This window comes from Pomacea canaliculata, linkage group LG2 (genome assembly GCF_003073045.1).
Source record: "Pomacea canaliculata isolate SZHN2017 linkage group LG2, ASM307304v1, whole genome shotgun sequence".
NCBI classification, from domain to species: Eukaryota; Metazoa; Mollusca; class Gastropoda; order Architaenioglossa; family Ampullariidae; genus Pomacea; species Pomacea canaliculata.
In genome coordinates this window covers 5,164,461-5,192,120 of record NC_037591.1, presented here as the reverse complement: position 1 = coordinate 5,192,120, position 27,660 = coordinate 5,164,461, and the positions used below count along the sequence as shown (strand labels likewise).

General features: G+C 37.5%; 1 protein-coding gene across 3 annotated transcripts; it reads right to left on the bottom strand.

Moving 5' to 3' along the window:
- Positions 1-85: 85 nt before the first annotated feature.
- LOC112556088 (zinc finger protein GLIS2-like) lies at positions 86-26,866 on the bottom strand. Of its 3 annotated transcripts, XM_025224732.1 has the most exons (5): positions 26,272-26,866; positions 18,596-19,147; positions 13,625-13,732; positions 11,409-11,593; positions 86-10,589 (listed from the first exon to the last, which is right to left on the bottom strand). In XM_025224732.1, exons 1-5 carry the CDS (start codon positions 26,288-26,290, stop codon positions 9,474-9,476), a joined length of 1,980 nt encoding a protein of 659 aa, XP_025080517.1. In that variant the 5' UTR covers positions 26,291-26,866; the 3' UTR covers positions 86-9,473. The 3 variants fall into 3 exon arrangements, with proteins under 3 accessions (XP_025080517.1, XP_025080516.1, XP_025080518.1); XM_025224731.1 differs by lacking the exon at positions 26,272-26,866 and having other exon boundaries at positions 18,596-22,338; XM_025224733.1 differs by lacking the exons at positions 13,625-13,732; positions 26,272-26,866 and having other exon boundaries at positions 18,596-22,111.
- Positions 26,867-27,660: the final 794 nt, after the last annotated feature.

Here is a 27,660-nt window from a genome sequence, read left to right as displayed (position 1 = left end):
CATAACAGCACAAGTAAGCGCACACATCATATATGCATCACTCAGCATTCACCTGCTTGCATATGCAAATACACATGCATGTACATTGAAAGCTGGTCATGTTTAATATGTTTTACTTCATACTTTGCACACTTGGTGTCACTAAAGCAATCTGCTTAATCAACGTGATTAAGACAAACTGAACACAAGTAAGTATGCACATGTAAGACAACCCAGTGACAATATGATTCCAGGAAAAGCAGATGAATGATCAAATGAAAGTGTGAAGGTAGTAATGAATAAATGAATTAATAATACACACTAAAACTACCAGCTTAGCTGCACTCTTGCAGAAAGCAAGCAATGTTGCCGACCTGTTGCTTCATGTACACAATTTACACTTCTCATTCTAAAAGTAGTACAACAAGCTGAACACCCATATTATCAGGTCATCATCCATATCAGCATCCTCTAACAACAATTCAGTATTCACAACCTAATCCCAGTAAGATACACTTTCAGTATACAATAGTCCTATCTCCTTCTTTTCATACAGGGTCTAAGCAATAGTCAAAACATTGAAGACACACTGTAAAATACATTTTTGTAATACATATAAGAAAAGAAACAACTTGGACATTTCCATCATCATTAAAACTTCTGCTTAAATTTTTAATTTTTTTCTTTTTAATTGTGGAACACAGGATCCTCAAACAGTATTGCAAATGTGTCACTTTTTAAACAAATTTAAGAACAGAACAGCAACCATCAAAAGTTTTGACAAACTCTTTTTGTCATTCAGCCTAGTCCAAAAGCTGTGAGTATAAGCCAATGTGTATGGCAGAAACAGTGAAATGTGAGCTTTAGGCTCAAATGTTTTCATGTAACAGGACTAGTCAGAAAGGGGACGTAAAGTGTGCATTAAAGCAACTATATCATTGTCAAATGCAAAATATTGGTTCCTTGCAGCTAGTGAACCTCAAACATTCATAAACTTAAGACATCTGCCATGTGTATAGCTGAACCACTAGCTGACCATACCCATCCCCCATAATAAAATAAGTTATAATCTGTAATTTTGTGCTTTCATGTGCCAAGATAAAAGCATCTTACCTTCATTATTTATATGAAACTGGAAACAACAAAATCACTACAAAACCCTAAATCGCATTTTTTTTCAAAACGTAACAAATATCTCAAGTGCAGGGCACAATGTGTCGGTCCTGGCTGATCAAAGCTGCAAGAGTGTTGATGTCCATTACAGTGTGAAAGGTAAGTGCACAAGACAAAGAGCTTTAGCCATGTGTCACCACCAAAAATCATTGCAAAATAGGACTGGTAAGATAGCATCATACCCAAGAAATAAGACAAACATATCTGCAAAATTCATGTCTTGACCACCCAAGAAGTGAGCTGGACCAAGCAGAATGTCAGCCAAGACACTGCCATTGTTACTGATGCACATTTTATCATAGGGACAACACAAAATTAGTAGTCCACTGTACCTATACAGAGAATATGTTGTGTTGGTACTGGCAAGCAATTTTTTTAAAAAGAGATAATCTATGCCTGAAAACCTGTTTTCTCTTTTACAACTCTGACCCTACAAGTTAATGATGGTGTAATCACGACTACTCCCAGTCCTCCCAAAGCTTAAAAACAATATTTGCATAAATTATTAATAAACAGTAATTTTTTTTAAACTCTGTTAACTGTTGTCAATCAAAAATAATCTTCTGTTAGCAAACCTATTGATCCCCACTACTTGAATGTTTAATACAAAAGCATTTATTTGAGTATATAAACAGCAACTTTGCTATGGAGCAGAATAGGAAAATACATCACATTCACTAAAACACAATTATTGTACCTGTGACGATAACAATATGACATACACTGCCATCTTTTCACTCATGATCTCTCTATCATACAACGAATGTTAAAAGCATTAGATCCTTCAGCATATAAACAAATGCACCTGGCTTTTAAATGTTTTGCAAATATAATACATCCTTCCACCCTTCCTCTTTCTTAAAATATTTGCTCATGACAGGAGACTCCCTTCTCAGAATGAAATGTCTTAGCTGGACGGTGGTTTTGAACTACATTTTGAAAATGTAAATACCTCATTCCCAACTACTGAAATGTTATGGGGCTACCTTTTATTTCTAACTTAGTGTATAGAAAAGCTGTTTTACTCTACATGTGGAATGTATACTGCTGCTGCTGAAGTGGAGTAAAAAAAATAATTGAAACTGGATGTGATCAAGAATTATCATCCTCAAGGTCTAAAGGGTTGTTTTTACTATCAGTAAGAAAAAGCTTCACAAACACCTATTTTTTGATTCTCAAAACACTAGCAACTTTACTTAATATTAAGAATGTTTTTAAAACTCTATAACAATTGCTTTCCACTGGTCTCTTAATTTTTTTTTAAATCTCCTAAACTAGGCACCACTTTTAGGGTTTAAAATAAACTGGGCAGCTCTACCACTATTGAGAAATAAGGTGCAAAAGCACAGTGAACTGCTCTATCTTTCACTCTTCAAATGAGCCAAGCAAAAGCAAATTAAGACTTTTTATAAGCCTTAGTTTTCTAAATTATTTAATAACACAACAATTCTCATGAAGTCTTCTTTTAACCTCTCAGGATTTTTTTTTTTTTTGCAGTAACAGCTGACTGAAAAAATTGCTATACTACCTAAGATAACTGAGAAATTATTACATGTACACTGGCATCACAGATTACTTCCTCATGAATATTACTACTCTACTTCAGTATATTTTCTTGACTTTACTGTAAATGCTAATGATTACAGTTCTGTAGCTGCAATTTTGGGCTGCTGCAGGCAAAGACAAACTAAAACTGTCGCCCCCTACCTGCTAATTTGTGCTGAAACTGAAAAAAAAAACCCACCAACCCTATTGTTTCAGCATACTCTGGCAAGTTGTATACCTGAGAAGGCTTTTCTTTTTTGAAGAATTCAAATAGTTAATAGTAGCAGAACATCCTAAAACATAACATTTAACAGGAATGATGTCAAGCATGTTGCTATGGTAACATTTTACAGTGAATGCTTATACAAAACCTGATACAAGGGAGAGAACTTTATTTTCTGTCCACGCTCTCCTTTGTCCCCTTGATGTAAACATGCGATGATGGAACTTACAACTTATTAGTCCTAGTGCCTGGAGAAATTCAGACAGTATTTATTAGAAACAGTAAATCTGAACATGGCAAATACAGAAGTTATAATGGCTTTTGATCCATTTTGATATTTAACAGGTACTCTCATATCTGTTTTATTTTTAATCTTTAAATTTATGTTTTACTACTAAAATACATTGTTTTACTAAAGCTATCCGGTGCACCTAATACAGTCTTGCAAACAATTATGCTTAAAAGCATAAGTAATGGCACTTTACTGCCACCCGTCTAGTATAATTTTATGAATTTTTTAAAAAAGGTGTTCCACAGATTTGTTTAAATAAATAAGACAGCTATCCAACTTTTCCACAAACATCACCGGAATGGGGATAATACCATCTACCGATACAAAGCACAAGCTTAGCAACATTCTTCATAATTTCCACCCTTCATCCCCCATTGTTCTGTATTCAGAAAAAAAAAATAAAGTGCAGCATTTATGATGGCCAGCTGGAATGTCTCGCTCTGCAAGAGAGCTTTAAGCTACAACTCCTGCTGCTGCTAAAAATCACTAAAGTATAATACGCATTTAAGTCAGTTTTTCATTACTTTTCAGTTTGTCCATCAGGTGTTTTATGCATCAGTCCTAATGATTCTTTGCACAATAAAATCCACAGGACAGTAAAATACAGCTTGAAGAAATTAGGAAAATAAGAATGGAAGAAAGAAATGGAAATTGTGAGGCTAAGAAATTGGTGCAAAGGAGCTGTAATTAAACATCTGCACCTATCACTGTTAAAAAAAAAAATGAGACACTAGCATTCAGTCACACTGAACATGGATAAGCATATGCCACAAATAAAAAAAATTCTGAAAAGCAATACACATGTTCAATGATGTTACGAAATCTAAATTCCAGACTACTACACAACAGTATACATGACACTACGCAGATAGAAAATTCTCATAAATTCACAGAAGTGACAAAGATCATGGTGGTAATGAAAAAAAAATTACATGATTATGAAGAGCTTTCCATAAATGAAGGCACCAGAAGCCTTCTGTGCTAGTTTGTTTTTCAATCTGTCATTTTTAAGTCATTTTGAAGAGCAAGAAACTGGGTATTTACAATGAACTTCATAGGCATGGCAAAAACCTAACAGTGTCAGTTGTCTAGTTTGAATAGGCAACATTAGTTAAATACAACAATACCAACAAAATACTACCACAGTGGCAATGATTACCATGGTTCACACATACCAAAGCTGGATTGGGGTTATCGGCACGAGACAGCATCTCAAACCGGTCACAAAATCACTTCTTTGAAATTTAAGAAGCAATTATGCTACCAATTATTTAATGTTTCAATACCATTCATGCCCCACACATATGAATAATGTTGCAAAATATATATACTGCAAACAGGTCAGTTTAAAACAATATTGTACTCAACGTTCAAGTCAAGAACATGTTGGATTTTCTTATAGTACAACGCCAGACAACATTAAGATGACTGCTTGTAGCAGGACACCTGCAAGACATAAGGAAGCTGGAGAATGCTGTTCACAGTTCTCTCTAGGTCTACCTTAGCACATGGTAAAATCTGTAAGCATCATCTAAAACCTGGTAAGCATGTTTCTACATAAATCTCTACTTGCACTTATACAAATGCTACATGCATCAGCCATTACAAATATAAAATCTATAAATCTTAAATAAGTTGAAATTTCTCATGGCACAATCACAAGCACTTTACAGTTAATTTTCCTGCACAAACTCTAACATTTGTGGCATACATGTTATGCTTCCTCAAAACAAAAAGTATCCAACACCTGCCATGTCCAATAATTGCAAAGGTGGATAAAAACAAAGCTGTATAGAGATTTATATGGCTGCTCATATTCCTTTTTTATTCTTAAGAACTTATGACATATAATAAAATTCTAAGGATGAGCTAAAATAAAATCTATCAGCTTTAATTAATATTGTGAGTCTCGATTCCAATGTATGTGTTTTTGTATGTATCTGTGTCAGAGTCTGTATGTGTCTATATGTCAAAAATATAAAAATGTGAAGTAGACTATAAAACCTGAGCAGATGTAAAGGAAAGATTAAACCTCTCTGTTTTCCTTTTCAAAAATATTTAGGGAGATCACATAATCAAGTGCTGTAATCACAAAAAAATAAAGAGATTCATTGCCACAGAAGATATGTAACTAAGCCCACTCATGTGCTGCACATGAAGCAAACACTTTTACACTAGGATCATCATTAACGACAGCACTTTTGTAAACTATAAGTTACAAATGCTTATTGCATCTATTGTTATTTGTATTCTTTTTATGCTACTAATGATATTCTTTCACATTATAATACAATTCGTAAGATTAAAAAGGAAATAAATTACACATCAAAGATTAAAGTTTTCTCTTGGCATGCAACCAGACTTCAAATTTTTCTTCCACTTTATCTAATGATAAATTTGTTATTTTGTTTTTAAGATACATAAAGAGATTAAAGTCCTTGGCTGTATATTTAACATCATAATGATTAACATGGAATATTATTATAAAGAAAATGTTATCTAGTGTACAGTAATAAACTGGTTTTGCTTGCTTTTATTGCTAGGAGGAGACCAGCATGTTTGACTGTGTAACTTACCTGACAAGCACCACACTTTACCCGCTAATATTTTGATACCGCTTCCCAAATTCTGTCGCTAAATTAATTTTACTACTTTTTGTCTGTTTCTATGCTTCTGACAAACATGACAATAATCACTTTTACACATCCTAATGATTTGTTCTATAGCAGCAACACTTAAACACAAATGAAAGCAGAACAATTTCCAGCAAACAGATGATAAAATAATTTGGAATCAATTGTAACAATAAGCACTACAAACTATGTAAGCAGCACTAATAAATTTTTTTTTGGTTTAGTATTTTCCAAAATGTCAGATCCATAAAGCAAATTTTAAAAAAAAAAACCAATGCAACAATAATGAGAAATCCAACATCTGACAGCAAGTGATAAACAGCTGGCCTTCTGCAAAGGGGACAATACTCTGCCTGCCAAAATTAATTTCTTAGCACACAATCATTTTAGCATTACTACAGTAATCTTTAAAAGCAAAATCATGAGCATCCACCAAAAATTGTTTTTTCACTGTGATTAAAGTGCTGTAAAAGTAACAGGCAGAAATTCCTGATCTTTGATAACCATCAACCAGTACGCTTAAGCAACTTTTTAAAATGAAAACTGGTAAGCTGGTACGGTAAAATATTTGCCAGCCTTAATTATAAACTTAGTAGCCTTTCAACTATAAATCACCTTATAAATAGGAAAACAACATTGCATATCAAATACACAAGGCTAAAGTAAACTGAAGCAAATTATTAAAACCACTTTACCATAAAATGACAGGATAGCGACAACCCAATTATTCTACAAACTGAAAATAAAAGAATTGGTCTGCTTGGTCAAACATAATTACTTTTATCATTTTGATAAACGTCTTTATATTTTTCACCTACTACTATCACAGAGATTTGAAATTTGATAATGGATACCAACAGCAGTAACAATCTTTTGTACTTTTTCTTCCTTGGCAACCATTTAGTGATAAACAAAAAAAGATTCACCAAAAAAAAAGCGTAAAATTTACATGGTAAATATCTTAACAGTTCCCACTAAAAGTCACAATGATATTAACAAATATTTATCGCTACAGTTATAGAGAACATGCACAATTACTTCCTACTCCCAAATCTACAATAAAAATTTGTCGAAACCTAACTCTTTTCATTTACCCTTTTCTTCCGTTACTAATAATGCAGGTATTTATCACTGCTTGGTAGTCAGAGGGAATTTTTCCGTCACTGGCCAAACTATGTCTCAAATCTTTGTAAATCAGAGCACATTAACCCCATAACTATGGAACCTCTGTAGACCAAAGCCTTACTTGGTGTAGATTAGGGGGGGAAAAAAATCTCAGGGCACAACTTTGGAAGTTACTGATCTTACAAATCTTAATAATGAATGGATAACAACAATATTAATGATCTCTGCCCACAACAAAAGAAAAGCTTTCATTCTCTCTTTTAAATAACTGTTACCAAAACTCTCTTAAGAACTCTGGTAAAAATCAAGTTTTAAACCCAAGAGATTTCTAGCATGCATGATGAGCGACTACAACCATGATCAGGTTCAAAATACCCTGTACAAGTTTCCTTCCTTTTTTTTTTTCTACCTGTGACATTTTACAGCTCTACCATACCCTGTAATCTTCCTGATCTCCTAGTGTGGCATGCAGTAAAGATACTGCTCCCTGTAATAAACCTCATCTCTCTGCATGTGTCCAACGGACTGTAATCCTCCTCATTTACTGAAGCCACAAATAGGCAACCAGAGACAGATGCTAATCCTGAAGAATACAGAGTATGTAACTTTCAAAACCTGACATTTTATGCTCTTGAAATCCTTAAACTACATTTTGTACCAATCTAACAGATTAATTTTGCTGCTGGCTCATGTATTCTGCTACAGATTTATCTGGCCGCTCTAATCCAGAGACTGTGGTGGTCTGGCCCTTCACAATATATTTACAGTTTAGATGGAGTAACAAAATAGAAAGAAGCTTGGAAAAGGACTGATGATACAACAGGCCTTTGTCAAGAACTGTGCAAATAAGTAGGATTGACAGCAAAATGAAGGCAGAATTACTCTATTGGCTATTCAATAACATATTTACTATCTTTTAATGCTCCAAAAGACTGCTGATGCCAAGACTCTATGAATGTGTGTCAACATGCACACATGCATGAGAGAAAGGGATGTGTGCATGCAGTCAAACCTAAATAAACAAGCACACATTTATTTTCCCATATGTACAATAGCACAGCTTGTGGTGGGGTTTTTTTTGTTATTAAGAAACAAAAATGCCTTTTTTTTTTTTTTTTGCCACGGGATGAGTCGAGGTAACTACAATCTGTTTCTAAGCTGAGCACGTGAGCTCTGCAAATTAATTTTCTTTACTGTAAAATGTAACATTGGTAACTAACAATACTACAGGCATAGAGAATCAAAGACAACAACGAATTTAGGAAAGATTCCCAACCCTGTCTTCAACTATTCTCTCTTCAAGGCAGATGACAAATTGGAGAATTAGCAATTAAAAGTTTAAAAAATAAATAAAACCTACATCAAGAGCAAACTGGAACATTAAGAATTTTAGGTAGTTTCCAAAACTTGTGTGTACTGATCAGTCTTGCTATTACTGTGAAATCCCAATTCTATGTCAACACTCTTTAAGGCAGAAATGATTGTGTGACTATAAGGAAAAAGAGGGAAAAAAAATGAGGGGAAAGTCACAACACGCTTCATTGTACTATTGTGTTACACTACTAAATCACTCAGCAAAGCAAAAAAAAAAAAATGTATATATGTATATATAAAAAATTAAATAAAACAAGGTGCACCACTTTTAACATGCAATAAATGTATCAGCTGTATGTCATGCCTAAAAACTATACAAACACTAACATGATGTACTTTTGTACATCAATGAAGTTTCACCTGTGTGTAGCTAACCTCTACACTGATGGCACTCTTATGGCCCAACACAAGCTGCCAATAAACAGGACTACTCCATTTATCAAAAACTACTGGATGTAACCAAAATTTCAAACAACATTATCAGCAGATGTCTGTTACACTGCTTGACACACCTGCCTTTTGCAGTGCTCACATGGACAATAAGTCCAGTTCCTGGTGGTAGCAATTTTCTCGATTACTTTTTTTAATCAGCATTAATGACTTGAATGAAGTACAGTGCAGGAAAGCCATATAAAATTATATGCCATTCTTTACATTTTACAGTCTCTAAAGTGATACAAAAGCACATAAAATACCACAGTCAAATGATGTCACACTCTTGTCTTCTTGAAGGTAACAAGAACTGGTGAAATGTTTTAAAATAACACTGATGGCAAACATGTATTTCCACAAGCACACCATGAATTCTCCCACCACTGAAGTGCAGAAATTATCTCCCTTGGTTAAAAAAACCAAAACAAAAAACAAGCACACCACTTCCATCTTTGATTTTCTAGTCTTTATCTTACACACTGCTTTATTCTGCCATATAAACCACTCCATATCAGATTGAATATGAATGTGAAATGGATTATCAATTTAAGGTATTTCAAAAACTTCCTCCAAGCAAAAGTAAAAAGTAATCTTTCATCATTTAAAAACAATTGCATTCCTTTTTCTTCCCCCACTTCCCCACCAACCCATGAAAATAAAAAAATAAAAGACTGTCACCTTGTAGCTCTGTAAAAACTTACGAGCTGAAGTTCAAGGATTCTGACACATGCTGAGGTGAGCCAATAAGTGTTGGAGAGCGATTACTGCCATGCTGAATTGTAGATAGGCTCATGTGGCTGCTGGTGGCTGTTGATGAGTGCAAGGATGATGCTGTTGATATGTGTGACCCATATGGCATGGAAAGTTCCCCCATGCCTCTGGGGCTCAAAAAGCGAGCATGATGAGAAAGAGCACTGACAGACGACAAAGGAGTGGAGGAGTGTGCTGGGTACTGGTCATGAACCACCTGTAGCCCCATAGGTGGTAGCTGACTACGCAGGTGGGCCTCCATGATCTGGGAGGCTGACACATAAGGGTTCTGGCTACCATACTGTGCCCCACCCATGCCCACCATGTCAAGGGGATGGAGCGGACCTGTTGGGGTTGGACTGCGAGTAGGGGCCATATCACTGTTGCCCCCTCCATTGTTGCTGCTCTTGGACGTAAGTTGGCTGTGGGGTGTCTGAGAATGGCCGTGACTGGCAAGCACACCTCCATCTGAAGTGCTGCTGCCTGTGTGCCCGTGGCTGCTGAGGTTGTGGATCTGGCTGGACACAGCTGCAGCGGCTGCAGCCGCTGCTCGTTCAATCATCTCGGGATGCTGGCCTGACATGACAGATGTTTCCATCCCAGACAGAGTCATCAAATTATGCAAACCCAAGCTTCCTGCTCGGCCAGGGTCAAACCTGCTGCCCCTCAGCCCACTCCCTTCATTACCTGAACCAAGACTTCCACTCTGCTGACTACCAAACTGGCTCGAACTGGAAACATTTGCATCTTGAAGATTGCGACCTGTCAAGCTTCGCTCATAATAGTTCAAGGATTCCACTAACGTGCGAGGCATTCCTGCAATTCTGGCCTCGTCTTCTTTTTCATTTTTCTCTCCAATAATGATCAAATCATCATCTGAAGAGGACTCTGATGTTTGTTTTTTTGCATTTGTGCCAGCACGATCATGATTATCATGTGAAGAACTAAGAGGGACCATGGAAGGGACAGTATAGAGTTTTTGCTTCTTCTTCTTCCGCTTTTTCACAGGTGGAGCCTCCGAAGCCTGTCCATCCTCTGTTACTTGCTTGATGTGGATATGCATCTAAGGCAAAAGGAATAAGAACAATATACAATTACAATGCATTCAATAATAACTTCATGATGAGTGTGATAAGTAAAATATGGTATATTTAAAAAATATTAACTGATCTGCTATTCTGCTGCAAAAGTGTAAGGTCTTGTGGCAATTTAATGCAAGCAAATATGCATGCTTGTGCCCACACATACAAAAATACACCTCAATTTCTATAATTTTATCCATGAAGATAGAATAATTAACTGACAATGCAGTATATAAAGCTACACAAATCCAACGCACAGAATACAAACATGGGTGAACTACCAAATATTTTCTTAGCAGCTGCAGTACATTCCTCTTGAGAGGAACAGAGTTATTATCTAATCCACCAGTGACAGTAATTTTGCCTCTTGAGGTGCTTCTCAGCATATATATATATACTGCCTTTTTGTGTCACAGTGAAGTCACAGCACTAAGTTAATAGGATTATTACCAGTAACACAGTGAACTATATAAAGGTTCAACCAGAGCTTGTATGAGAGATGGCATGCACCAAAGTGGTTAGTTATAAACAGTGTTATGCTTCCTACATCTTTTTTAGAGTATTTCCATTTATCCACACTCTCTTTCATTGGAGCTCCTATTTGTCAATATGATCAAACACAACATATTTTGCTCAATTCAAAACAAGTAATTTACTGAACTGAATCAAAGTAAACCCATTCCATCTTTACATCATTCACACACAAAGAAAAAATTCTTAAAAAAAATCTACTGGCTCTTAAAAATGCATTCATACATTCCTATACAGATAATCTGATTACACAAATGAATAAATCTCACTTTTAGTGTGTGGGCACGGAGACTGCTTTCATTGGTGTATGAACGATGGCAGATCAGGCACTTGTGGATACGAGTTGCTTCCTTCTTCACCTGGTCTTCATGGTTGCGCATGTGGTGCTGCAAGTTAGACAGCTGTGCAAAGGCTCGCTCGCAGCCCTCCATTTTGCAGCTGTAAGGCTTTTCACCTGAAAGACAAAGGCAAAAGGCTGATCCTGCTTCATGTTATCTTTCAGAAAATTTGTAGCTCTATATATATAAATAAAAGACTGTTATTAAGTTATGTGTACTCCAATCACATGATTCCTACTACTACAATAAATATTTTAAGTATTTCCTATGCTTGACCAGCACCCAGAAGATTCACGACGACAAAATCTAAGTGAATGATTCTCTTTCCTACATCTGAACTGCAGGAATTTTGCAGGTAACAACCCTGATCTGTGATGGCATTCATGCTGCATCTTTGGTACGTAAAAGGAAATAACCCCATGTTTGGAGTATGAAGGAGCCCTAAAGTGGAAAGGGGAACCTAGGATGAACCCTGAACTTTTGCTCTGAGAACATGGTACATCAAAGTTATTAATATCATAATTGTTATGCTATATCCAACAGCCTCCTACTTCTCTAAGACATTGTCATGAGCAATGACAGCATACATTGCCAAAGACCAAATTCTTAAGATCCTCAAGAAAAGCTGCACAGGTTACAATGACAGAACTGTAAAGGAGATACTCAGTCAAACGTAAAGTTCTAGCACATTGTGTGCCATCACCACTTTTTATTAAAGCTAGGAATACCAGCAGAAACATTTTATGGACTAATCATGCTTGAAACAATATGAAAAAAATAGTACAAATGATAGAATAGGGTCAGATAGCTTCCATCACACTATCTATTTTACCCCATTAGCCAGATCCGACCAGTTGCTGCCTGGTTTGTGTCCATAATTTATTTCATATGCCAACCGAACCAAAAAAACTGAACATAATTTGTGATAAAGAAACTCACCATGCCTTTTACTCTCTAACAATTAAAATGGGCAAATCATGTTACTAGCACACTATTTCTTTTTTTAATTTAGGGGCACGAAAATAGAAGGTAACGAATGCATGCAGGGAGTTATTACTATCAAGCACAAGTTTGACTAGTGTATGTTGTCACAGGCCCGCAACAAGAAGCAGTGTAAAAGCAAGCAACACAAGAGTGCAAGTGGTAATTCTTATCTGTCTCACCATTCACTTAACTAAGAGTCAAAAGAGAACACTTGTAGTTTTGGAGAAAGATAGGTGAGGGGGGTTTTTGTTGTATTTTTAACCAACTAAGTTTGTTTCATTGACTTTTACACTAATAATAAAACAACTATTTTACCCCATCTACCACTAGCAATAATTTAAGGTTACTTATCTATGCATCTTAAAATAACTTAAAACACCTGTAGTGAAAAGTAACCTATGTTAAACCTGTGCAAAGAACTGTATACAAGAAAATTATAATCATGAGTATAATACACTAGTATACAATCATTTTAAGAAACTTTACTAACCTTTAGCAGTGAAAAGGCTAACTTTAAATCAACAACTACAAAATACAAAGGATTTAGTGGCACTGCAAACATCTGAACTCATTTTACCTCAACCAAAATTAACTAATAATTCACAGGACAGGTCTTCAAAGATGTAATGACATTGTGGAACTGTCAGTTTGTCAATGACATTTATTAACATGCATGGTAACATGACAGTAGATATGATATGCAGTTACTAACATGATTTTTGTGGGTATTTTTCCCCACTGTGTAGCCAGACCAACTCTGGCATGCAGACCACACAAAAGGCCACATGCATTTAAAACAGCAACAAGCATCTATTGCAATGAATACAGTTATGTCAAAAAGCAACGGGTCAATTCCAAGCCTGAACCACAGAAAAGTGTCAAGACATGAAAATTACTAAGGCTGGTGAACTACAGCATATGAAGATGAAATGATAAGACAAGACCTCAACATAGTCTGGTATCAAATATGCAGCTGCCTCCTAGAAAGTCGGTACTAGCCCATACCAGCTGCAAACACCACTCACACTTGTCTTCTACAGGTGCAGGTGATGTAAATGACAAAACTGAGGGTGAGTCTACATGCCTGAGCGTTCACTAAATCCTAAACATAATGGAATTGCTTCTTGACCTCTGAACAGAAGTGAACAGTGCATGGAGCTCACCTGTGTGCAGGCGAGTGTGTTGCTGGAGGTGGGTCAGTTGTTTGAACGCCCGTTCACAGTAACTGCAGGAGTACCTGCGTTCCTCATTTTTTTCCGAAGACTGCTCACCTACCAAGAGAGGGAAGAAAACTCTTGTCAGTCCAAATTTTGTGGAAGGGCTTTTGCTTAAATTTTGACTCTTGCTGATCCTAACCCCAAAAAGATGATGTGTGGATAGCTAGGGTTCTAGGGAGTGAATTTAAACTCACAAATGATTGCAAACCAATAACAATAAAAAGGAGTGGGGGCATGTAACTCTCTGATGGAGGACATAATTATCAGACCATCTAAGAGCAGAGAGAATTAAAAAAAATAAAACACTGTTGAGTTCAGGCATGGAGACATCTGCAAACACATATGTACACTCGTGCATCTATGTCAAGACTTCAACAAAACATGGATGCATTTGTGACACTGAAAGCATGGCCTGCTTATATATGGAGACAATGAAATACATGTAGTTATAAAGAGAAACTTGCATCACATATAATCTCTCTCTTTTATAATGCAACTAAAAGCAATGCATAAACATAAGACAGACACGATACACCATCAAGCTGTGTGCAGCTGACAGGTAGGTGTGATAATCTTTCTTTACAAACTTAAGCCATCAAACAGCATACTGTATCCAGCACTGCCCAACTAAAGATGGTGGGTCACCACCACATTAAATTTCTATATGGAAGTGTGGACTGACCAGAGATCTCCTTTCTTGGAGGTGAAGATAGCAGTCAGCTGAGGGCTGTCCCATTTACTCATCTACGTATCATTCACCCCATTCTGACTCCATGCACAATGTAAGCGCCTTCATCATGCATGTTCAAGCTGAGGTGACTAATATTTTTTGGAAACATTTAATAAGGTGAACATACAAATACTTTTAGCTATGTTAAATCCATGGACCTTCATCTGCGGCTTCTAGTCTTAAAGTCAGACAATCTTACGCAGATGTCAACTAAATATATATATAGGCATCTTGTTATTAACATGTGAACAACACTGTCAAACGAGAAAAAAAAGCATTAGTTTCTTTGAGGGTTCATACTGAAGTATCCTGTGATGCTAGACAAAAATCAGATAAAGGTGCCATAACTGTATGGTCTGTGAACTATAAGTGGTTCACAGTATCTACTATCATCTTTTTTAACCTCCTCGATACATTGAGAACAATCATAGCTGGGTGGACAGAGTGAGTTAACTCAAGGGGGAAAAACTCTTAACATCATAAAACAGCTCCAAATCTGTTTGAAAATACTACCAGCCCTAGGCTGGGATGCTATGACTGAACTACATGCAGCAAGAATAAAAAAATGATAATAAGAGTAAAACAACTGTAGGTGTAATCTACAAATATCTACATTCAAAATCAGAAACACTACCTCTTCTGACATGCTGATGGATAGCATATATATATATAAAGACATTTTTATTACAAGCCTTGTCCTTTCCATTACAACTCCCTCTGACCCACATAACAAAGAATGCCACTGTTAAAATTCTGCTTAATTAAATTAAACACAAAGAAACCTCATAATCAAGAGTTATAATGATCTTTGATAGACAAAATATAGTTAGGCTCTGCTTGTGCTGTTTCCTTTGAACTGCATTTTCTGCCTTTAGGAGGCCAATGGTCTGAAAAAAAAAATTTTCAATCTTTTTATAAAGAAAGCAAAATGTGGTGAATGTATGTGTATATGTGGATGCACCCATGCATATCCTTTATGCAAATCCACATCAAAGAGGAGTTAGTCCAAGTCACTAAGACACTCTACAAGGAAACCAGCAGTGCAGTGCTCTTGAATGACCAGATCAGTGTCTTCTTCTCAACAATACTTAAGTACCTCAAGGTTGTTCCATTTGTCCCTACTTTTCAACCTGCTCCCTGAAAGCATCATTGATGAGAAAATCCAATTCATCATCTCATTAAAAAGCAAATACAAATGGTAGCACATGCTATTGCCTACTTGATGACAGCTTAAAAAATGTGACAGATTCGAGGAAATAAAGGTGCATAAATAACAAAGGTGAGGTATGGAAAAGAAAGTCATGGTTAAAGCACATTTGCAAGATAGAAGGCTTTCAAATATCTTTACAAACGAGGTCAGCACAATTCATTTAGACAAAAGCAGAATTATCAAACTCAACAAAATATGGACAAGCAGTTCTCCTTGCTTCCTGGATGTAGGGCTACAAAACCTGGACCCTGACAGTTAACCTCTGGAAGGTTGAAAAGGTTCCAGAAACTCCTGAACACTTTTGGAATGAGCTTAAGACCAAGTCTATGAGCACAACTATGCAGATTACAGCCAGGTCCCAGCAGGCACTCCATGTCACAATCAAGAGGAGGATGCTGTCATGGTTTGGTCATGTGACATGCTTTAACAGTCTTGCAAGGCACAGCTGAGAGAAGCAGAAAGAGAAGCACATAATGTGTAACAGAGTATGAAAACACCACAAAGAAAATCCATCTCTACAGTGATAACTCAAGACTGTTGCTTCCAGCAGAGGACAGAACTTGATGAAGTAACCTTGTCAACTGCCTTATCTATCTCTCTTCTGCTTAAAAGATGGGTAGACAAAGGGACCCCTTAAAAGAACCCAATAAAATGTTTGATATAGTCAGGCTGTGTTGTTACTGTGAAATTATTAGCATTAAAGTCTTGGTTTCATTTTTACTGTTTGTTCTTGCATCTTTTGTATAAAAGTCTGGACAATACTGAAATAATGCTGCAAATAAAATGTTAAAAGCACTGAAAGAAGGGCACTAAACTATTTATAAAACTTAAAAAAACTACCATGCTTTTAACATTATTGGCATTAAGCAGGATGTCAACCCTTCCATGATTTTGATACATTTTTAAGAGATGCAAAGTTGACAACCCCCACTGATATTTTCCTCACTCTAATACCTTGCTTTTTATATCCTCCTGGTCTGTAAGCAACAGCAAAATTAAAATGACAAAAACCAATAATCATAAAAAGGATGGCACTATGGCCTTTACAAAATGGTAAGCACACTATCCCTCCCTTGCCCACCAGCAGAGTTTTAAGCACCCACCCTTCTAAACTGGAACTTCAAAACACAGCTATGAATAAATAACATAGAGGAATGGAAAGCTATTGATCAAATGCCCATTTTGCTTAAAAAATTCTGCATGTACAGGTAAAATTTTAACACAAATGACAAGCGTTTTGAAAAGAACTCTTCTTCCCTATTCTTGATTCAGAACATAGTGGGCTCAGTCCTTATGATATTCAATGCATGTGGGCCCCTGTTCGTTCTTGTCTCATCTCCTTTTCTGTCAAAGTTTATCACCAGTGTGATGTCAATCGATGCTTCCAGATGGAAGACATGCAAGGCACAATTACAACAGATCAATGTGACACATACTGCAACAACAAGAAGCATGCATGTCTCTACTTCAAATATAGTTGCAGCAACATTTGCATTTTTCAAAGTGAAGGTTTTAATATTTAACAAGCCGCCTGCTTGCCAAGCATAAACTGAGTTTTTTTAAAGCCTAAAATGAGTGACAAGTTCTGTCATCATGTCTTATAAATGTTTGCTATAAACTTGAATAAAACTTTCCTCAATTTAAATGTAATCACATTTTATCCCTGACAACTTTTCTCTAAATCAAATGGGCTTCTAATGGTACTATTAAGGGAGAGGACCTGTGCCTTTGCCTACATGAAGGGGTAGATAGGTGATTGTGTTCCTACTAATGCCTTCCTCTGACCAGTAATGACTGAAGCAATACAACAGTAAAACCTGTAATGGGTTAGGCATTCAATCAGTGACAAACAGTGCAAGATCTTGCTGATATTTAAGAAACAACTAAAATAGAAAAATGAATAAAAAAAAGAAAATGAAAAATACACATTAACATTTTATATATTAATTAGTGAGCACTTCTTTAATTCACTACCGGTGCTTTCAGATAAGTTAACAGGGTTTTTTTCTTTTTTTTTTGGTAAATAAGGAAAGTGAAAAACGACAAAATAGGGAGGGGGAGAAACAGGCGGCTTATTTATGTGTGAAAGAAAAGAAAGGGAGGTAAATGAGGCAAAAATGGGGTGGGGGAGAGGTGAGAGGATGGCGATGAGTCCTACGAAAATAAATGTGTGGCATATGGGGAACCTGTCTCTAGTAACATACATAATGGCAGGCAATGCCGTAATTCTCCGCAAACCAGAGAAAAAAGCTGTTCATGTGTATGACGTAGTGAATATTAACCCTACAGAATTAATTGAAGTTTTGACAAGAGCAGGGTTCTCAAAGTGTTTCGTGACGCGGGTAAAAGCTCGGCGGAGGCCTAAAGTCTGGCAAATTCAAAAACTTAGATACCTTGTTCTTTTTAATTTGACAACCTAAAGAGCACCACACACCCCAAATCGTAGCTGGCCTGCCTTTGCGTTATGAACGACCGTTTACATCAACACCCCCACACACCCCCCCCCAACAAAAAAATCTGGGATGATTTGGACATTTCCCACAAGGAAATAAAGATAGATCACTTCTGCCATTCTTTAGTCTCTGTAATGCCTAAATTCAAAAACCCCAAAATACTTGTCAATACAGCATGGTACAAAACTTTGATTTCTAGCTTAAATACAAGACAGACAGCATGCTACTTACAGTAGGCTGTTCTTCAAGAAACCAGCGTTTGTCTATCAATAATATCAAATAATGATACTTTTAAAAAAATTGTGTACGTGTATTTAAAAATGGTGTGTGTTGTGAGAAAAGCATGAGCCAAGAATCTTGATTCCAAAGTCCATGACTTATACTCCCACAACTTCCCAATAAAAGAAAGGAAATACGAAAATATGGCACATCTAAGCACCTGCAACTTAAAGACAAAAAATTTCGCACAACAAAGCAAAGAAAGAGGGAGATAATGAAGAAGTGACAAACGTGACGCCGCTCACCTGTATGGATGCGCGTGTGTTGCTGGAGGTGGGACAGCTGCTTGAAGGCGCGCTCACAGTAGGTGCAGGTGTACTTGCGGATGTTGCTGTGCACCAGGGAGTGCTGAGCTAGCTGCTGCTTGCTGCGGAAGCCCTTCAGGCAGGTCGTGCAGACGTGCGCTCGCTGCGACGTGGAGGCGATGTCCACGCTGATGTCGCTCTGGCTGCCAACGCTCTGCGTGTGCAACGGTGACTGGGACAAGTGATGGCCGGACGGGGCTGGGTAGAAGCGACAAGGGCTGGGCATTCTGCTGCTGCTGCTGTTGGTGATGAGGGTCGTGCTCGAGCTTCTGCTGCTGCTGCTGCTGTTGTTGTTGCTGCTGCTGCTGCTGCTGGTCGTGAGGGCTTTGCAACTGCTGGTGGTGATGACCGTGCGATGGTGCCTGGTGCTGATGATGGTGGGTCTGGTGCTGGTGTTGGTGCTGGTGGTGGATGGGCGGCTGCAGCTGCAGACCCTGTGGCGGCAACGGCTCATGGCCACCCATTGGCAGCACGTCCGACAACTCGCCACGGCTGGTAGACATAAGCCAATAGGCAAGAAAGACTTTAAAGTTCTCAAAGTACGGGTCCATTGCGGTCCTGAAGTTTCTAGAATATTCTCTGCTTTTCGAAACGCGTTCATCCCCAACATAAAAAAAAAACCCCGTGCCGATCCTTCGGTAGACAAAAGACGCTGGCGTTCTTTTTTACAGGTCACCAGTAACGACTCTTCATTTAATTACCTTATCGGCTTGCACCCATCACACTACACTTTCAAAAACGAATGCCCAGCACTAAATATTACTGAGATTCGCGCCGTATATTTCTGTTCCTACGACTAGGCAGTCTTAGTGTCGGATCTCCGGCGAGTATTCTTCACATCCTTTTTTTTTTTTTCAAACAATACAACAGCAGGAAAGAAACTCGGCGAAGAGCATGGAGCAATACACCCAAACACTCAGTCTCCCAGACAATGAATTGCCAATTCAACTGGAATCCACAGCGCTTCCAAGACGTTTAATAAAGCACTGGACTGGGGCGAAATGCCAGGCGATGCTGCCATCTGACGAACGATGTTTATCACAACACTGCTCGAAGTTGCAGCCACACACGCACACCAACAATCCGAGGTCACCGGCGAACAAGAAACGAGAAGAAGAAAAAAGAACCTCCATTTTTTTTTAAAACTCCTCCTGTTTCAGTTTTTTCCCCAAAAAAACTACTGCAGTCCTGCCCTACGGTAAGGCGCCGACACAACACGGCACCAACGCCGTCGTCCGACAGTGCGCAGCGCTGGTGAGTGGTCGGTCTATCCAAATCATCTGCCGGTCGGCCAGACATGAAATCCTTTTCTTAAGATTAAAAAAAAAAAACACCACAGAAATGTCGCTTGGTCGTGCGTTCAAATATTCCATCTGCAACGTCTGTTTAACATGTAGGCCACTGAACGTCGAGCCCGTGAGAGAGCGAGCGGGAGAGAGAGAACGAGGGAGAGAGAAAAGAGAGACCTTGATTGTGTGTGCCTATTGCTTTTCCTAGCAGCAAGCTTTTTTTTAAAAAAAAAAAAGGCAGGCCTGAGCAAACCCTTTAATCATAAAGCCTTCATGACCCAGAGTGAGTGTGCTGGGAAGGGAAGGGGAGAAAAATTCAACGCATCAATACTTTTTTTTTCTTGGCCGTTTTTTTTTTTCTTTCATTTTTTTTTTTTTTAATTTCTCTGGAGGCACAGTGCCGCCTCCCCCACCTACCCGCGCTGCTGCGTGCTACACTTTCCGACTGGACATTGCGTGTCCGCACGTCGATATGCTTTTAACTTCTCTTTATGAGTGTGGGCGCGCGCGCGTGCGTGAGAGCTCCGTGCATGACATCCGTCAACTATTTCATATTTAAAAATTAAATATTAACCGCTCTTACGCATTGACATTTTGCGGGGTTGATGGGGGTGGGTGGTTTTTTTTTTTTTAAACTGTGGTCAGTCCTCTCCCCCTCCCTGTGGGCGCCTGACAAAGTGGGAAGCGTGTGGCTGTGAACGATCTGTAACATATCAAACAAGAAGCGTGAGGGAGAGGTGCCGATGTCAGCAGAAGAAGGGGGGAAGCTCCATGTGTGTACTCAACCCAACACCAACAACACAGAGCTTAATTAAATCCAAACACGTGGTGTTTATTTATCGCGGGTAGCAACAACAAGCTCGCGTCTTTCTTTTTTTTTTTTTCTTCTTTTTAATACCATCCTCTCCCCGCAGATTTTTTTTTTTTACTCCGTACCCTTGGCCTCGTCACCATGTTCACCTCATTTCTGCAGAAGATAAGCGCAACGTCCGATGACGAACCATAAAAAAAATGGTAGTTTAATTTTTCTTTCATTCACCCAAGAATTGTTATTTCCCCCAGCCCACCCCAGCCCTTCTGCACACAAATTACAGTTCGTTTTTACTCGACAGCCAGTGAACGGTTGTTGATTGGAAATTTAAACGCGCTTCTGGTTTTCTGGGAAATGTTCAGTTATCGCTTCACCTCAATGCAGCTCAAATACAGGTGATAGTTCCCTGCTAACCATTTATCTTGGCAGTAAATGTCTGCTCATCCCAGGTAAGCCTGCTATGTTATCAGGCACAAAGTAGGATGTGAGAGGGAAACGTCCAGCACACCACTACAGTATATTATGTTGGACTGTAAAAAAGTATATACCAAATCAACAAAGCCTTACTAAGTAGTTACGTCTTGGGTTAAATCTCTTTGTATACACATAAATTAAGTCGGTCTCGTTCCAGCTCTGAAATGTATGGGCAGTTTCGTGAATGAACATGAAGCAAAGAAAATAATTTGCATACAATCTAGGCCTGGCTACTGAGAATGTGGGTGGGTATGTTAGCGTCTGTGCCTTCCTTCCCATGCATTGAACTTTGTGCTTGTTAATCTGCAAATCCCTAACATAGCTCCTATAAAATTTAAGACCATTTTCAAGAACATGAAGGAATGCAGCTGCTTACGGACTTCACACAAGTTAAACATTTAAAAGTTTGCAAAATTAGGTTACTCAACTATTTTTCTCGCGTCTTTCATTGTTTGCTTCTCCAAAAAAAAAAAATGTGCCACAAATGCTAGCAAATTATTTCACACACATACACACAAGTATAAACGCACATATGCATCTGACTTTTTTAAAGGGGTGTAAATCTGAACATTTGTTTTTGCACTCGTTCGCTCCTCTCTCAAACCAGAACAGCTTATTTCCCACTTTTGTGCTCATACAACTAATTTGCGATTGTTATTCTACAACTCCTACCCACCCTCAAGGGGAAGTGAGAGCCGAGGTGGTTACTATTTGTGCTACGGCCTGTCCCTCATCAACAATCCCTTTTTCTCAACGCTGCAATTTCCCCCAATCCACCCTTCACTCTTGACCCACCCCTTCTCCGGTCGTTTTTCCTCCCTTCCACCCAGTTCCCTTTCTTTCATAAACCCATCCAATCAACCCACCCACCCATCCACCCCGTCCCGCATCCCCTCCCCCCACCTCACTGCCGTTACAAATTTTGGCACGAAGCCAATGTCACTGCATCTGTCTCAATATAGCCTGTTTCAAAATTTGACGCGTTGCTTGGCAACATACACTTGCAGATCTCGATCGATGCGAGGTTTTTTTCCCTCTCTTTTAGCTGAAAATATTGCATGTTATACGGGTGGAATTGTAATGTGGGGTAGGATGTGTTGTTTATGTGTGTGAGGGAGAGAGTAATGGACAGAAACATCTTGAAAATTCTAGTCATCTGAAGTTGAAGTCTCGTGTTCTTAATTATCCTGAGAATTTTAGAAATCTCTTGAAGGGATAGCTATTATACATTTTTCTGAAATGTCAGGAGTAGATGCCTTGTATCTCAGCAATACTTCTAGTTCTATGCTCATTGTTAACATTTCAACTTGAGGAAATTATCATACAGTAATGTATAGAATTTCTATTACCTTAAAAACTTTTATCCTTTTCCATGTAGCCTGCTGCTATCCCATCCTATCGTTATGCCCCGACTCTTTTTATGGTTTGATTTTTAAATTCTCTCCTTTCTCATTTAGGGCGGTCCGGTGGTGCACCGCTTAGCACCTGTCACCAATACAGTGAAGATTGGATGTCCTGGGTTCAGCCCTTGTCTAGGGCACTGGCACGGGGTTCTTTCTTTGTATGAGGCATGTTTACAGGGCTGACTGCCTTGCCATGATATATCCTAGGTTGCCAGCTCATCGCCAATCTCCCCACCCCAACCCCTCTTGCTCATTTTCCTGTCATTTCTAAATTAATTCAAATCATAGATCATATAAAAGATGTAAAAGTGTGAACAAACATACAGAACATCTAACAAACGACTGATGAGCCCTATACTTATCATAATAACCACTGTTCAGAAACTGGTAATCTAATCTAGCATTGGCAGAGATTGGTAAGTGTATTTTTGTCATCTTACCTAAATTTATTATTTAAATTTATTCTTTAAAAGAAAGCTTTAACTTTGTGTACATATATACATTTACATTTTTAAAAAAATTCTTGTAGGTTTTTGACTAGTCTCTATTCAGTGACAGACACCTTAGTTCCTACAGAGTTAATAAATCATTTCCAAAAACTAAAGCATAAATGCAGAAAAATAATAGATCCCTTTTAAAGCTGTCTCTTGACTGACTAGCCCCTTCCTGCAGTGTATCTTCAACAAGTTGCTGTACCACACAATTCCAATGACACTTTTAAGTAACAACTTGGAAGAGGGTGAAGCTATATGTGAGACACTGAACAGCACTCACTCAATCCATCCTCTCAGTAGGGGACAGAACCATAAAGCTATCTGTGTTTGCTGATGACATTGATAAACGGGTGGCAGAAACCAATAACTCCAGAATACGGGTGAAGTTACAAAAGTCAAGTTATAGTCAACAGCAGAACTGAAACACACATTGACATCATGAATAGAAGTGGAAATTCTTGAAGATGTTAAGACTTCCAAATACCTTGGCTTAGTCCTTACAAAATATGGCAAATCAAGAAGCCTGGAACGAGGCTTGCACAGACAAAAGCAGCAATGACCAAACTCAAAAGCATACGTAGAAGATACGTAACATCACTTTTCTGACCAAAAAAAATAAAACTCTAGAAGAATATGGTCTGGAAACCATCCACAAATTAATTGCTTCTGGAACCTCCTGAATATTTATTTCATGGACTGAACACACAGCTATAGCATAAAGTGCAGCAAGTAGACAATCTTGCAGGTCCCATATGACACTCTTTATAACAGTCCACTCAGAAAAGCACTGTTTCTCAAAAGCCTTTCTGTACATCTTGTAAATCATCATTAAAATACTGGCTCTAGTTTGATACATGACGTAGATGGCCATACTGCTTGCTCCTATTTGGAAGGACTGGTTTTTTGATGTACCACTTTTTAATTGATGTTCAACTTGACTCTTTGTATTTCTATGTTTAGTGACAGTATGATCTGCACAAATTTGTAATACTTATGACGGATTTATTATGTCAATGTAAATGATTAGAAATGACGAGCTAGAGCTTAGGGATGTGGACATTTTATGTTCTTTTATGGCCTTTAATGATGTTTTATGTAAAATATGTTCTAATGTTACTGTCAGAAGACAAAAAAATACTTTCATAAAATATCATCAGAATAAGAAAGGTTGGTTTTTTCATTAATTTCATGCATTGCTCACAAAAAAAAATCCCTCCTGTAACTTTTGCTGGTCATCCTTTACCCTTTATTGCATGAATGGTAAAATGTCTTGCAGGTGTATAAACAGGAAAAGCATAAAATATAATCTAACATATAATCACACATATTTATATCTGTTTTATGTCAAACTACTATTTGTGGCTCTGTAAGCACGGCACACTGAGCTTGTCTCCACATAGGGAAATGCACTTCTATTATCATCGATACATTTACCAAGATGACTCTACTATACTAAAATTTATATTATGCACAGTTTCTATCAGTGATCATCTGAATATCAAGGAAATGTAGCTCTTTAGGACTGTTACTCTACTTCAACCATAAAAGGAGAATATTGTCCAAATTTCATGAATACTGAGTAGTGGGTGTCAATATTTTGCTATGGAAAAGGCAAATGTTTCACCCTAAGGTAAAGGATTTCAGGTATAGATTACTCTGAGCTTATACAGTGTGATATAGGATTAATGCTCTTACAACATACACCTCTGCCCATAGTAAATGGGTACCTTATTTATCATGGGAAGTAAAAGGCACCAGCAAGGTAGATGGACCACATGATCTACCCTAGAGACAGTGAACCACTAATGCCTAACAAACTCTTTACTAAAATATGGGACATTTAGCTTTTACATTTTACATTTTCTAACTCAAACTGAGTAAAGTTGGAATGAGAAATTTTTTTTTTTTTTGTCAGGAGTGCAATTTATCAGAGCACATGCAATATGCACACTGGCAGAGGCACTAACCTGAATACAAATGATGCACCTAGATTTAAAAAAAAATTAACTGGATGTTCTGTAAAACAAAGCACTTATTTCCTTAATGCTTACCCATTATGAGCATCTCTTCTTTTTTACCATGGTTTGTAAGAACATCCTTTAAAACATTATTTTGTTATTGCCATACTCAGTGATTCATGCATTATTTAGTAGTTCCAACTTGTAATTTTGCCATGCAATATTATTGTAACATCATCTTACTATGATACTAAGATGTTCAGCTCTTCCTGATAACAAATAGGATGAGTAGCATTGTGAATGAAAAGTTTTCAACAATTAAACAATTACCGATTGGGCATGTGACAAAAATAATTAATGATAGTTTAGGCTAAAGACTGCTCCATTATGCTGTTCATGAGTTACATTTCCTGCTTGTGCAATATAGTTCACTGAACCATATTCTTTGGATGCATAGAATGTTTCTGTAAAAATTGCAAGCTGCAGAAAAGTATTCCATTAGAAAAATATAAATCTTGAATACAGATATGCATTCCATTTCCACAGTTTATACCTTCTGTCACATAAATGAAGTAAAGGAAAACACAGCATGCTGGCTTAGGTAAGTTGTTTGACGTTCCCACTTATTAGGATTACAACATTAAGGGGGAAATGGATTTATACAAAATTATTTATTTTATTTTCATGTGTTATATACTTTTTTCAGCCTTTCGGGGTTTTATTAACTTTAGCTCCTCAAGACCTAAGCAAGCGAAGTAACGTATCTTGTTACGCATACCACTACGAGGTGATGAGGTGGCTCTAACGCAACACTAAATCTTCCGCTTTTAAGCTACTTTTGAAGTAGTATGAAACCAAAGAAAAGGTGGTAATCACTTTCTTAAAATAGAGCCAGGCAGGTAAACATCGTGCTTCTGCCTGATCTAGTTTATTTCCTATCTAGTTCGTCTCATGAGCATTAACGAGGGTTCGCTGTCAGCTTCTTTCTCTTTGTCGTTTTATAAACCAGCAGTCATTATAAGTAGCTGTTTCTCGGTTCGCATATCTCATATCAAGAATAATATAATTAATCTCCAGAAAATGGTTGAGTGATCAAAAGTAATATGCATACCGATTAACTCGACAGATTAATACAGGATAAGACGACCGCACTCCTAGGTGCACGAAGAACACTTTAACATACTTACTGGATTTCCTTATTTGCATCTTCGATAGCTTGCACAGCAGTCATCATATTTGGAAATGTGGCTTATATAACTACAGATTAAGTTATTGGAAACTGCCAAGACATAATTTAGAAAAAAATGCAAACTTTGGGATGAAACCGCTAACCGGAAGTAGCTGAGAAAAAGCTGAAGTTATAAAAAGTAGTATCGGATAAGGAGTTTGTATACATTGTCTTCGTCAAACTAGAGTAGTAGGAACAATAAATATCTTCTTTGCTGTAGGAGAATGAAAACAAAGATAACTTTGATTTGCTAATATAAAATTACAGACACCTTTCTGTCAAAATCCAAAAAGGAACTTTTACTTTGCTACTGCTTTTAACAAGACCTCCCCACAAAAATATCAAAGATAAAAACATTTTTTTTTTAAAAACCAATCCCTCATCAACATAACACGAAAATGATGATATTTTAGTTCTTGATAGCTTTTGCTAACTTAGTTAATATAACTGTTTGATATACATGTTAAACAAAATGAAGGGCCGATTATATTCTTCAAGTTAGTTACAGCGACTGAGAGTAGCTTCCCTACAGACAGCGCCAACTTCAAACCCGATAGCGGTAAGGCTAACGATAAACTCGTTAAAAATAATCTTATTACAAGACAAAATGAAAAACGCACTATGTGTTGGGTGTTTTCTTAAAATAGTACTCATTAAGTTCTTATGCCACTAATTACAAATGCGACGACATTCGGTGAGGGACAGTGGTTTGCATCACGTAGAAACATACGCGAAAGAGCTCCACATCATACAGACAAGTTGCCAAGTGAATCAACACAAAAACAAGTTTGCGTCAGTCTGAAAACGTAAAAGAATTTAAGGTTTTGTCACATAAGATTTGTGCGATTGACCAAACATAAAAATCGTTGAAACTTTATTTCGGCATTGATTGACTGCAAATGTTAGTGGCAATTTTATGTGCAGTAAAATGTCTCTCCTAATTAACCAGTTTCGAACATAACTTTATAAGAGCTGTCGATGCCAGGACACTATAAATAAGCTACAATTAGGGGTTGAGGTTGTTTTTTTGTTGTTTTTGGTTTTGTTTTGTTTTGTTTTTTTTTTTTTTTTTTTTTGGGGGGGGGCGGGGTAGAGTTTAAGTTAGGCTTAGAGTTTCTTTTATTGTTTTTTCCTGGTCTCTCTATATATATTCATATGTCAGTGGACTATGAGTCATCCAAAAGTTATGCAGTTTCTTGACATGAGAGTTCACAATCAGGAAAATATTAACGTGTACATTGATGTTCACTTTTTTTCTGTCAATGGTTATGGTAAAACCCATGGGATATATCTATATAGGGTACCCTCTCCCCAACATTTTTAATTGTAAGTCTAAGAATACTTTGCA